At 34.0% G+C, this 13,106-nt stretch overlaps 1 protein-coding gene across 3 annotated transcripts in view; it reads left to right on the forward strand.

The window, feature by feature from the left end:
* The window catches only part of CYB5R4 (cytochrome b5 reductase 4), a 95,150-nt gene that overhangs the window by 56,379 nt on the left and 25,665 nt on the right, over positions 1-13,106 (forward strand). For all 3 annotated transcript variants that reach the window (XM_040474075.1, XM_040474076.1, XM_040474077.1), the window contains exon 10: positions 1,646-1,768. In XM_040474075.1, coding sequence (XP_040330009.1) covers positions 1,646-1,768 — 123 coding nt within the window. The remainder of the gene's footprint in view (positions 1-1,645; positions 1,769-13,106) is intronic.

Genomic DNA, 13,106 nt, shown 5'->3' on the forward strand with positions numbered 1-13,106 from the left:
AGACAAATATTTCTTAGGTGTATATATTTAAATATGTAATGTTAACAGAGCTTATTAAATTATGAATTTTTCTGCATATAAAAGTGCAATGTGGATTTTACAAAGCTGAGAATAACGTAAGATTCATAGAATGGTGGTTTTTTGGGTTTTTGTCCTTTGCTTTTAGCTTTATTGAGGTATAAATGACAAAATTTTAATATATTTAATTGCATGATGATTTGATATATGTATACATTGTAAGAGAATTCCAAAAATCGCGTTAACACATCCATCACCTCACATATTTACTGTTTGTGCGTATGTGAGAACACTTAAGTTCCACTGTCTTAGCAAATTGGAATTGAACAGTATTATCAACTGTAGTTACCATAATTATACATTAGATCTTCAGACCTTATTCATATCTTAACTGAAAGTTTGTATGTTTTTGTCATCTTCTCCCCACACCTTACCCTTAGCCACTGGCAACCACCATTCTACTCTCTGTTTATAGGAGTACATGACCTTTTCTTTTTTCTTTCTTTCTTTTTTTTTTTTTTTAAGACTCTACATATAAGTGATACCACGCAGCATTTGTCTTCTCTGTCTGGCTTATTTCATTTAACATAATGCCTCCAGGTTCATCCGTTTTGTTGCAAATGGAAGGATTTCCTTTTTTTTTTTTTTTTTTTAAGGCTGAATACTTCATTAGAGATATGTACACATATATCTGTAAATATATATACTTTTTTAAATATTAGTCCTTTCTTGTTTTAAAGTACTGTCAGAGTACCCTATACTGGTTCTGTGCCTTCTTTTTTTCCATATAACATAGTAAACTCTGTAAATTGTATAAAGTCAAGGACCATGTTTCCATATTTGTTAAGCTTCAAATCAATGAATGTTCTTTGAAATGAATGTATTTGACTAATCTATCTTAAAAAGTTATTGTTAAATTGCTATTGAATTATGTGTTTACAGTGAAAAAGAATAGAATGTTTCTAAAGGCAAAATGAAATATACTTTAGGTCTTCAAAAGCATATTCAATTCATAAAATTTTATCAATATGTAAAGTCTATATCTCATTATTATACCCATATATTCTGCACTATCTTAAAAAGTCAAAAATAAAAAGATAATGTAAAGGGTTTTTAATTATTTAAGATTCATATGCACTTTTTAGTGATTCATGAGGCTTTTTCTGTGTTTACTAGGCTCAGTATTGATCTACTGAATTTAATCATAAGAACCTCTCAAATCTCAATTGAGAAATGTTAAGAGTATAAATAAATTAAATTTGCTCTTATGAGTCCATTCAATGACTAATTTATATGTCAGCCAGCCCCTTCCTTTTTTGTTTTGGTTTTTAGCTATGTGTTAATTACTTGCCATGTCTATATTTGAGCTTATATGAGAACTGTCAATACATATTAGTTTGGCCCTTGATAAATCAGTTTGAAAGAAGTTAACTTGAATCATAAAGTAAATTAAACTGGATTTAACATCACATAAGGCATAAACAATTTTGATATGTATACAAAGTCTTACTAATGATCCCTGTTATTCCTATCAGATCAGGACATTTGTATTGTTTGAGAAAGATTGATTTTAGAATAATGTATTATATTTAGTTTCAATGAATACAAATGGAATTTATCTTTTCAGTGCGGGTTGTTGAGAATGTGGGAAAAATAGAAATTGTCCTAAAGAAAAAAGAGAATGCTTCTTGGAAACGTCTTGGTCACCCCCTCGAGAATCATAATTCTCTTATTCCAAGGAAAGATACAGGTACGCTGTGCTGTTATTTTGAGTCCTCTGTTCATGAAAATATTTTGTCAGTAGTACAACTGTACCAGAATTTGGAAGGCCATTTTGAGATGAACCTTTAAGAAGTTGAGAAAGAACATAGTGTCTTTTTTACTCCTTTTAAAAAAAAATTTTTTTTAATGTTTATTTAAGAGAGAGAAAGAGACAGAGTGCAAGCAGGGGAGGGACAGAGAGAGAGCGAGACACAGAATGCAAAGCAGGCTCCAGGCTCCGAGCTGTCAGCATAGAGCCTGACATGGGGCTCGAACTCATGAACCCCAAGATCATGACCTGAGCTGACACTGGCTGTTTAGCCAACTGAGCCACCCAGGCACCTCTCCTCTTTGTTTTCTTTTATTGAGGTATAATTGACATATAACATATACTAGTTTCTGGTGTGTAATGTAATGATTCGATATTTGTATACACTATGAAATGATCATTACAGTAAGTCTAGTTAACATCTGTCACCGACAGATTTTTTTCTTGTGATGAGCTCTTTTAAGAGCTACTTACTTAGCAACTTTCAAATATTCATTACTGTACTATTAGTCACCATGTAGTAAATTATATCCCCATGATTTATTTACCTTTTAACCCATTCTCCTATTTTTCCCAACGCTGACCCCTGCCTCTGACAGCCACTAATTTGTTTTCTGTATCAGTGAGCTTGAGTTTATTTGTTTTGTTTTGATTTTTAGATTCCACATATAAAAGAAATCATACATGTTTGTCTTTCTCTGTCTGACTTATTTCACTTAGCATAATATCCTTAGGGTCCATCCATATTGTCCAAATGACAAGCTGACAAGGCTTTATTCTTTTTTAAAACTGCTGGATGGTATACCATTGTGTGTGTGTATGTATATGTATGTGTGTGGTGTGTATGTATGTCTATAAATATATATACCACATCTTCTTTATCCATTCATCTATCAGTGGACACTTAACTTGTTTCCATATCTTGGCTATGGGGAGGTGCATGTATCTTTTTATATTAATATTTTATATTATATTTTTGTTTTCTTCAGATAAATACTTAGAAGTGGAATACTGGATCATATGGTAGTTGTATTTTTAATTTTTTGACAAACTCCATTCTGTTTCCCATAGTGGCTGCACCAATTCAGATTCCCACCAACAGTGCACAAGGGTACCCTTATGCAACTCTTATTTTGTGTTTTTGAGAATGTCAGTTCTCAGAGGTGTGAGGTGACAGCTCATTGTGGTTTTGATTTGCATTTCCCTGGTGATTGGTGATGCTGAGTACCTTTTTATGCACCTGTTGACCATTTGTATGTCTTCTTTGGAAAATGTCTCTTTAGGTTCCCTGAATTTTATTTTTAGATTTTAATCTATTTTTTAATCAGATTGTGTTTTTGCCATTGAGTTGCATCAGTTCTTTATATATTTTGGATCTTAACCCTTTATCACATATATGATTTGCAAATATTGTCTCCCATTCAGCAGGTTGCCTTTTCATTTTGTTGGTGGTTTTCTATTATTGTAGAAGCTTTTTATTTTATTTTAAAAGTTTATTTTATTTATTTTTGAGAGAGCAAGCAAACAGAGAGGAGGGGCAGAGAGAGGGGACAGAGGATCCAGAGCAGACCTACACTGTCAGCACAGAGCCTGACGTGGGGCTCGAACTCACAAATTGCAAGACCGTGACCTGAGCCGAAGTCAGATGCTTAACTGACTTAACCCAGGGGCCCCTTGTAGAAGCTTTTTAGTTTGATGTAGTGTCTAACTTTAATTTTGCTTTTGTTGCCTTTGATGTCAGCTTCAAAAAATCATTGCCAGGATCGCAAGTAGCTTACCATCTGGTTTCTTCTTCTTGTTACAGGTCTTACATTCAAGTCTTTAATCTACTTTAGTTTTCGTATATGTTATAAGATACTAGTCTAGTTTCATTATTTCGTATATGGCTGTCCAGTTTTCCCAGCACCATTTACCTAAAGGGACTGTCCTTTCCCCATTGTATATATTCTTGCCTCCTTTGTCATAAATTAATTTACATATATGTGTAGGTTTATTTCTGGGCTCTCTATAATCTTCCATTGATTTATATGTCTGTTTTTATGACTCCCATATTGTTTTGTTTACCATAGTTTTGTAGAATAGTGAAAAAGGGGAGTATGGTACCTCTAGCTTTTTCTTAAGATTTAAGATTTCTTAAGGTTGCTTTGGCTATTTGAGTTTTTTTGTGTGATTTCATACAAATTTTAGGATTATTTGTTCTAGGTCTGTGAAACATGCTATTGGTATTTTGACAGTGATTACACTGAATGTGTAGATTGTTTTGGGGAGTATGGACATTTTAAAAATTTTTGTGGATTCTTCCAATTCATGAGCATAGTATTTCCTTCCATTTGTGTCATCTTCAGTTTTTACCATCTATATCTTATACTTTTCAGACTACAGGTCTTTTACCATCTAGGTTTTATTCTTTGTGATGCAATTTTAAATGAGATTGTTTTCTCAATTTCTCTTTCTGATAGTTCATTATTAGTGTACAGAAATGCAACATATTTTTTTGTATATTAATTTCGTATCCTGTAACATCAATTATTATTTCTAACAGTTTTTTGGTAGAATCTTTAGGGTTTTTTTAAATATGTAATATGTCATCTACAAATAGTGACAGTTTTACTTCTTCATTTCTAATTTGGGTATTTTTTATTTCTTTTTCTTGCTCTGGCTGGGACTTCCAATATTATGTTGAATAAAAGTGGGAGAGTCAGCATCCTTCTCTTGTTCCTGACCAGCTTTTTACCATTGAATATGATTTTAGCTGTGAGCTTGTCATTAGCAGCCTTTATTAATGTTGAGGTGTGTTCCCTTTCTACCCACTTTGTTAAAAGTTTTTATTATAAGTGAGTGTTGAATTTTGTGAAATGCTTTTTCTGCATCTGTTGAGATAATCGTATGGTTTCTGTCTTCCATCTATTAATGTAGTGTTATCACATTGATTGGTTTGTGGATGATGAACCATTCTCGTATCCCTAGAATAAATCCTTCTTTACCATGGTGTATAATCCTTTTAATGTATTGTTGAGATCAGTTTGTTAATATTTTGTTGAGGATTTTTACATTTATGTTCATCATGGTATTGGTTCTGTAATTTTCATCTCTTCTGGTGTCCTTGTCTCGTATTAGGGTAATACTAGCCTTGTAAAATGAGTTAAGAAGCATTCCTTCCTTTTCTTTTTTTGGGAAGGATTGGTATTAATTTTTCTTTGAATGTTTGGTATTATTCACCAGTGAAGATATCTGGTCCTGGACTTTGTTTGTTGGCAGGTTTTTAAATTACTGATTCAGTCCTTACTAGTAATTGGTTCATTCAGAATTTCTATTTTTTCATGATTAGGTCCTGAAAGATTGTATGTTTCTAGGAATTTAAATACATCCCATAGGTTGTCCAATTTGTTGGTGTATAATTATTCATAGAATTCTTTTATGATCTTTTACATTTCTGTGGTACCAGTTGTAATATCATCTCTTTTATTTCTGATTTTATTTGAGCCCTAATTTTTTTTTTAAGTCTAGCTAATGGTTATCCAATTTTATTTATCTTTTTAAAGAACCAATTCTTAGTTTCATTGATCTCTTTTATTGTGTTTTTAGTCTCTGTTTCATGTATTTCTGCTCTGATATTTAATGTTTTTTTCCGTCTACTATCTTAGTGCTTCATTTGTTCTTTTTGTCCTGGTTCCTTGATATATGAAGTTAGGTTGTTTTTTTGAGATTGTTTTCATTTATTGAGGTAGGCATTTGGTACTATGAAATTCCCTTTAGAAAACTGCTTTTGCTGTATCCCATATTTTGATATGTTGTATTTCCTTTTCATTTGTCTCAAAGTTTTTTTGATTTCTTCTTTTATTTGTTGACCCATTGATTGTTCAAGCATGCTGTTTCATCTCCACACATCTGTGAATTTTTCACTTTTGTTCTTGTAATTGATTTCTCGTTTCATACCATTATAGTTGGAGAAGGTGTTTGATATGATTTAAAATTTGTTCTGTGGCCTAACATATGTTCTGTGTGCACTTGAGAAGAATGCATATTCTATTGCTTTTGGGTGGAGTGTTCTGTATACATCTATTAAATCAGTTTGGCCTAATGTGTCATTTAAGGCCAGTGTTTCCTTATTGATTTCCTTTCCGGTATAAGTGGCATATCGAAGTCCATTACTATTAATGTATTGTCAATTTCTCCCAATTAGGCCTGTTAATATTTGTTTTATATATTTAGATACTCTAACCTCTGTTGGGTATATAATATTTACAAATGTTATATCCTCTTTTTGGATTGACCCCTTTATCATTATATAATGCTGTCTTTGTCTCTGATTACGGTCTTGGTTTTGAAGTCTATTTTGTGTGATAGAAGTATAGCCAACTCAGCTTTCTTTGGGTTTCCATTCCATTTGCATGGAAATTCCTTTTTTCATTCCTTTGCTTTCTATCTGTATGTGTCTATCTGAAGTGAGTCTCTTATAGGCAGTGTTTAGATGGATCCTGTTTTTTAATCCATTCAGCCACTCTATGTCTTTTGACTGGAGAATTTAGTCTATTTACATTAAAATGATTATTGATAGGTATGTACTTTTTGCCATCTTGTTAATTGTTTTCTGATTGTTTTGTAGTTCCTTTCTTCTTGCTCTCTTCCGTTATAATGTGATGACTTTCCTTAGTATTATATGTAGATTCCTTTTTTGTTATCTTTAGTGTTTACACTATAGGTTTTTGCTTTATGGTTACCATGAATGAGGCTTACACACAAAAATCTATATTTGTAATGGTCTATTTTAAATTGATAACAACTTAAGTTTGAATGCATTCTACAACTCTACATTTTTGATGTTACATTTAACAAGAACTTTTTTCTTGTGTAAACCTTAAGTAATTATTGAAGTTGCAGTTGTTTTTATCACTTTTGTCATTAACCTTCATACTAGCTTTATAAGTGATTAATCTACTACCTTTGTTATATATTTACCTTTACCGATGAAATTTATACTTTCATATATTTTCTTGCTACTAATTAGTGCCATTTCTTACCAGCTTAATGAAGTCTCTCTAACATTTCTTGTAAGGCTAGTTTAGTGATCATGAACTCCTGTGGCTCTTACTTGCTTGGAAAACTCTTTTTTTAATAGAGATTAAATTTTAGTCTCTACTATCTAATGTTTAGGCATTACAAAGTTATTAGGTAGTGATATCTGAATAGGAAAGCCTACTTGTTCTTAGACTGTTGTTCAACCATTTACTCCTTCAGGTTCCTTTTTATGAAAGGTGCAAAAACAAGTTTAAGTTTATGCCTCATATGCACATCACCTTTTTTTTTATATTAAAGACAACATGTTTATTGTTTTTCTGTTTATTTAAACCATTTTCTCAGTTTACTCCTAAAAGATGTAATTCATTTCCTTCATTTCATTTCTTCATTCATTTCTATTTTTTGTTTATTTTTTAGGTTTTTAATCTTAGTATAACATATTTATAAAAAGAGAATGCATATTATAAGTGTTCCACTTGATGAATTTTCACATAATGACATCCTCTATATTTGTTTGTTTGTTTTAAGTTTATTTTTTTTTTAATTTTTTTTTCAACGTTTATTTATTTTTGGGACAGAGAGAGACAGAGCATGAACGGGGGAGGGGCAGAGAGAGAGGGAGACACAGAATTGGAAACAGGCTCCAGGCTCTGAGCCATCAGCCCAGAGCCTGACGCGGGGCTCAAACTCACGGACCGCGAGATCGTGACCTGGCTGAAGTCGGACGCTTAACCGACCGCGCCACCCAGGCGCCCCTGTTTTAAGTTTATTATTTTGAGAGCGAGGGAGAGAGAAAGGATCCCAGGCAGGCTGTATGCTGACAGTGCAGAACCTGCCTGACATAGGGCTCAAACCCACAAGCTGTGAGAGCGTGGCCTGAGTTGAAACCAAGAGCCAAATCGACTTGGCCACCCAGGTGACCCGATCCATGAGTTTTAAAATTTCACAATATGATATGCCTTAATGTGGGTCTGTTGTCATTTATCTTACTGGCTCTTTATCCTTTGTGTTATTTTTCATTATAGAAACTTAAGATCTACAGTTCTGGGAAATATTGATTTTCCTTGTCTTCATAGTCTGTTTTTTGCTGTCCAGAATAAGAAGTATTCTTATTTGAAGCCTTTTTAAATAAGTCTTCTAAATAGCTCATCTTTTCTCTCTTATTTTCAATTTTGTCTTTTTGTTCTATATTTTGTTGGGTGATTTCTTTAGCTGTGTCTTTCAGTTCTTCTATTGACTTACTCATTTCTACTATCATATTTTTAACTTCTAAGAACCCTTTTCATTTCTGTTCCTTTGTTTTAGTATCATGTTCTTCACAGCCTCTCTTATCTTTTTAAGAGTTACTGACAGAGTTTTAGAGTTTCATTCTCCCTATTTAACCTCTGTCCCCAAAGTTTGTTTGTTTTAGTTTGTCTTCCATATTAGATGCTTTCTTTGAATGTCTTTTGATCCCTGACTACCTGCTCATATATCTGGGGGTGGAACTCTAAAAGCTGCTTAGAAACTTTGTGCATGTGGGTGAGACTTGTTAACAATAATATTACCTATATGGATGGGTCGCTTCCTTGGAAGAAGTTCGATGCCAGTATTTTGCAAAGTCTTAAGAGTAGACAGTGTCCTACTTTGCACTCAAAATTTCAAAAGTCTTATGGGGAAAGTGGGCTGAGTGTCTGTAAATTTAATTTCTTTTATTTGTTTGTTATCTAGTATACTATATTAATTTGCTAGGGTATTTGCATAGCAAAGTACCACAAACTGGGTGGCCTAACAAATTTTTCTCAGTCTAGAGGCCAGAAGTCCAAGATCAAGGTGTTAGCAGAGTTGGTTTCTTCTGAGACTTCTTTCCTTCACTCGTAGATGGCCATCCTCACATGGTCTTCCCTTCATGTGTCTGTGCCCCTCATTGCCTCTTTTTACAAGGACATCAGTCATACTGTATTAGGGATCACACACTAATGACCTCATTTGCACTTACTTAACCTTCTAAAATAACTTATCCCCAAATACAGACACATTATGAGTTACAACTTCAACATAGGAAAATTGAGGGGGACACAGTTCAGGCTTGTAACGTATACCCAATCCAGAGACCCGTTGTTTTACCCACTCTAGAGAGTAAACTTCTAATATTTTGCCAGAATAGGAGAGGGCCAATATGTGTCTATTATAAGTAGGGCAGGATTTCATAAAGGGTGAGAGATGGGAGATTTCTTATAAGAACATCTGGAAGGTGGTTTCAGCTCCATCTTCACTCTAATTCCAGAGATAATTGGTCCTGCCAATTCCTGAGCCTTTGGGGATTTTTTTTTTTGTTATAAATGAGTTGAGTCTGGCTTTCTTTACTTCTAGTTTAGGATTCAGCTTTATTGAGTCTGTTGAATCAATACTAGTTACTAGTTACTAGTTATCTCTTTACCTTGTCAGCTCCTAAAGTTTTGTTGCATTTTTTAATTTCCATTCTTTCGGTCCTTGTAGTCTTATGCCATACAAAACAATCGAACAACCTCCTCTCCCCACAAAAAAAAAAAAGAAAAAAAAGAAAAAAAAAACTTCACTATTTTTTTAGGGGAGTTAGGAGGAATTAACTGCATGTATTCACTGTAGCATCTTTAAATATTTAAAATTATTATAGGGGTGCCTGGGTGGCTCAGTTGGTTAAGCATCTGACTGTGGCTCAGGTCGCGATCTCGCAGTTCGTGAGTTCACGCCCCGCATTGGGCCCTGTGCTGACAGCTCAGAGCCTGGAGCCTGCTTTGGATTCTGTGTCTCCCTCTCTCTCTGCCCCTCCCCCATGCTGTCTCTCAAAAGTAAATAAATATTTGAATTTTTTTTAATATTATAAATATTTAAAACTATAAAGATATATTTGTGGATAATATTTAATTTCAGTAAAGTATCAGTGTTATTTTGAGTATACGTTGTGACTAGAAGGCTGTTTTAGGCACAATGTGAATTATTTTCCCAAGTGGAAGAACATACACTGACATGAGATTGAAGAGTACTTTTTTATAAAGAGACAGACTAGCAACAGCCAGTTCTCTAGTACAACCTGAACATATTCTGAGGTAACCCCAAGTGAACAGATGCTGATGAATTTGTGAATGACTCCCTGAAAGAAGCAAATTTCAAGCAATGTTGTGAAAGTAACTCTCAAAAAAGTAATAAGAAACTATGAAGGGTTTTCCAGGAAGAGCTTCAGATTGTTCCTAGGTACTTATTGTGCTAGGTATTTTGCAGGTGTAGAGAAAGAAAAATGTAGGCCATGAGTGAGGAAAAGTCAAATAGAATTCTTTTATTGTGGTATTAGGAAGGGAGAAAGAACATAGAGAAATAATAGTGTGATCTAGCAGATCAGAAGAAAATAGATAAAAGATAGTGATGATGAAAAGAGATACTATTAAAGTGAAATCTCTTCCCCTGAAATGATCTATCTAGTGATTGAAAAATCATGGCAAACCAGATAAAAGCCAAGCCCAAGAAATAAATGACGCTAGGAACTAAGAGTGACCTCTGTTTGGAAATTGTTAGAATGAGTATCTCTCAGGTTTTCTCTATAATTTCCTGAGGCTTCTAGAAACTCTTTTGCCTCTGTCATACATTTCTGCTTGAGTCATGAACCACCATGGTTAGCTTTAGCTTTCTTGTCTAAAATTGGAGCAGTGCGTGTATTTTTCATTGAATTAAGTTTTTCACCTTGGAAAATGACTAAGAGTTTAGGGGATACTTTTATTTATTTGACTGAATTAGCAAAGATAATTTCTTCTTACTTTCCCCTCCTTAAATGGTGACAGAAATTGTAGATTATTTTATTCACTAGCAAAGTTGAATACTTATATCATCAAATTATTGTGATTAACTTGCTGTCAGTAACATAAAATGTTTATAGTCCATCACGTGGTTCCTAGGTTTTCAGTTTGTTGAAATTATTGACTTTATGATACTAGCATGCTGGCTTCCTCTTACTGAAATGTCTTAACTAAAAGAATTGTTGTTTGAAATGATATGTAAGTTGAAGACTTAATGCAGTACCTTCTCATGTCAAATCTAGAATTTACTTATACAAAAGATTAAAATAGAGCAAAGAACATAATTAGGGAAGAGAAAACTACTTCATTTTTGCCTTTAATCCAAATGTAATAGGTGATATTTTAAACTGTTTATCAGTGGGACTAGACTACCACTTATAAGTTGGATGCCTCCCACTTTTCCCCCCAAGATGACAATTATGAGCAAATAGTTGTGTGTGTGTGTGTGTGTGTGTGTGTGTGTGTGTGTGTGTGATGGTGAGGAACTTGTTTGTCTGTCAAGGTTCAGAAACTGATAGGTAATTGGGTTTCTATACCCAACCTAAAATTTTATTTTAATGCAGTTACCTTTACTGTGGGGACTTTGATCACTAAAGTTAGTATTAAAGATTTGCCAGCAAACAACTCAGTACATGAATATTGGGATACAAAATTGTAAAAAAGAATTTTTAAATTTTTGTCATAATTGTGATGTCAGTAGCCACTTATAAACCTTTATGTTAAATATATTTATTGAATCTGTAACTGTCTTTTTAATGTAAGTTGAACTACGTGAAATTGCTGATACTCTATTTTTAACCTAGGAAACTTGACAGTTTTACGTGGTTTGACCTATACTTTCATAGCAGCTTCTTTTTAAAATTTTTTAAATTTTATTATTAGTTTTTATTTTTTGAAAGAGAGCATGCATGTGGGTTGTAGAGGGGCAGAGGGTGAGGGAGGAAGAGATTCTTAAGCAGGCTCCATGCCTGGGGTGGAGCCCGATGACACGGCTCAAACCCACAAACCATGAGATCGTGACCTGAGCTGAAAATCAAGAGTTGGATGCTAAGCCACCCAGGTGCACCTCATAATAGCTTCTTAACTACAAAAACCACACACACACACACACACACACACACACACACACACACACACACACTGAGGTACTGTCTGTACTCATAAATGTGCTTGTTGACATACTGTAAGCAATCATTTAATTGAGACTTTCTGTAGGCCCATGATTCTGCAGGCAAGCTGCTTGCTCTCTCAATGGAACAGACCTTCTTGAAGGTGTAGGAAGAACCACCTCCTCATTGCTCCCCAAATTTTGCCTGTACATCCATGTTTTTTTGCTGTCTAAAATAAGCATTCAAAAGTACTAGAAATGAAGAAATACTGAAAATAGCAAAGAAAAACTTCTTGTGCTTTGTTCTCTTAAATTATCTCCTCTACCCAGCAGGCATGAAGTTGTCCTACACTCAGTAACCATAGAATGCTTTCGCATCTTGCTGTCTTATTTTCATCTCTATCAAAATGGCCCAAACGTGAAATCTGAAGAAACACAGAATAGATGGGGCAGACTGTAACTGTGTAAGAAATTATTTATTGTGTTAAGAGATAAATGGAAGAAGTTTAAAACCTTAGAATTCAGGTGATTCAGGTACTTGAGTATACAGTTTGGCTGCATTATTAGTTGTGGAACGAGAGAAGAAAGGTGATGGGTATAGAAGTGTTCCAGTTTAGTGACAGTCTTGCTAAATGGTGTGTGGTCTGAGACTCCATTGAATCTAGTCTTGGAGAAAGAGCCACCTTTCTACTACTGTTCACTGTTACTGTTTAACTTCACAAAATCCTCACTTTGAAAGATTTAATTCTCATCAGTCTAAGGTAGTAAAACATCTTAGTATAACTTTAGGATTTTTTTTTTTAACAGCTAAGACAGAGGAATCTGTGTTTTATTGTCAGTTTGATATTACTAAATTACCAATTATGTATGAAAATTCTCAGTTTTTGAGTATTCTGCTTCATTGTGTTTTACCCCAGTATATGAAGAGACAGATGTATGCCCACAGATAACTGTCATCCTTAGCATTGGAAGACAGGTTGTGAATGTATTCTTATTCATATATACAAGAATGGTTTGGGCGAGGATATTAAAACTGTACTACTAGAGATTACGTGCAAGTTTTATCAAAATTAGTGAAAAGCCTAAATAATTTTTTAAAAACAATAAATGCAGTTATGTAACTCTTTTAAAAGTAATATAACTCAGGGCGCCTGGGTGGTTCAGTTGGTTAAGTGTACAACTCTTGATTTTGGCTCAGGTCATGATCTCATGAGTCCGTGACATCAAGCCCTGTGCCTGCCTGGCATTCTCTCTCTCTTTCTCTTTCCCTTTCCCTTTCTCTTCCTCTTCCTCTTTCTCTTTCTCTTTCTCTTTCTCTTTCTCTTTCTCTTTCTCTTTCTCT

This window comes from Herpailurus yagouaroundi, unplaced genomic scaffold, assembly GCF_014898765.1.
Source record: "Herpailurus yagouaroundi ecotype Mexico unplaced genomic scaffold, PumYag 139, whole genome shotgun sequence".
NCBI classification, from domain to species: Eukaryota; Metazoa; Chordata; class Mammalia; order Carnivora; family Felidae; genus Herpailurus; species Herpailurus yagouaroundi.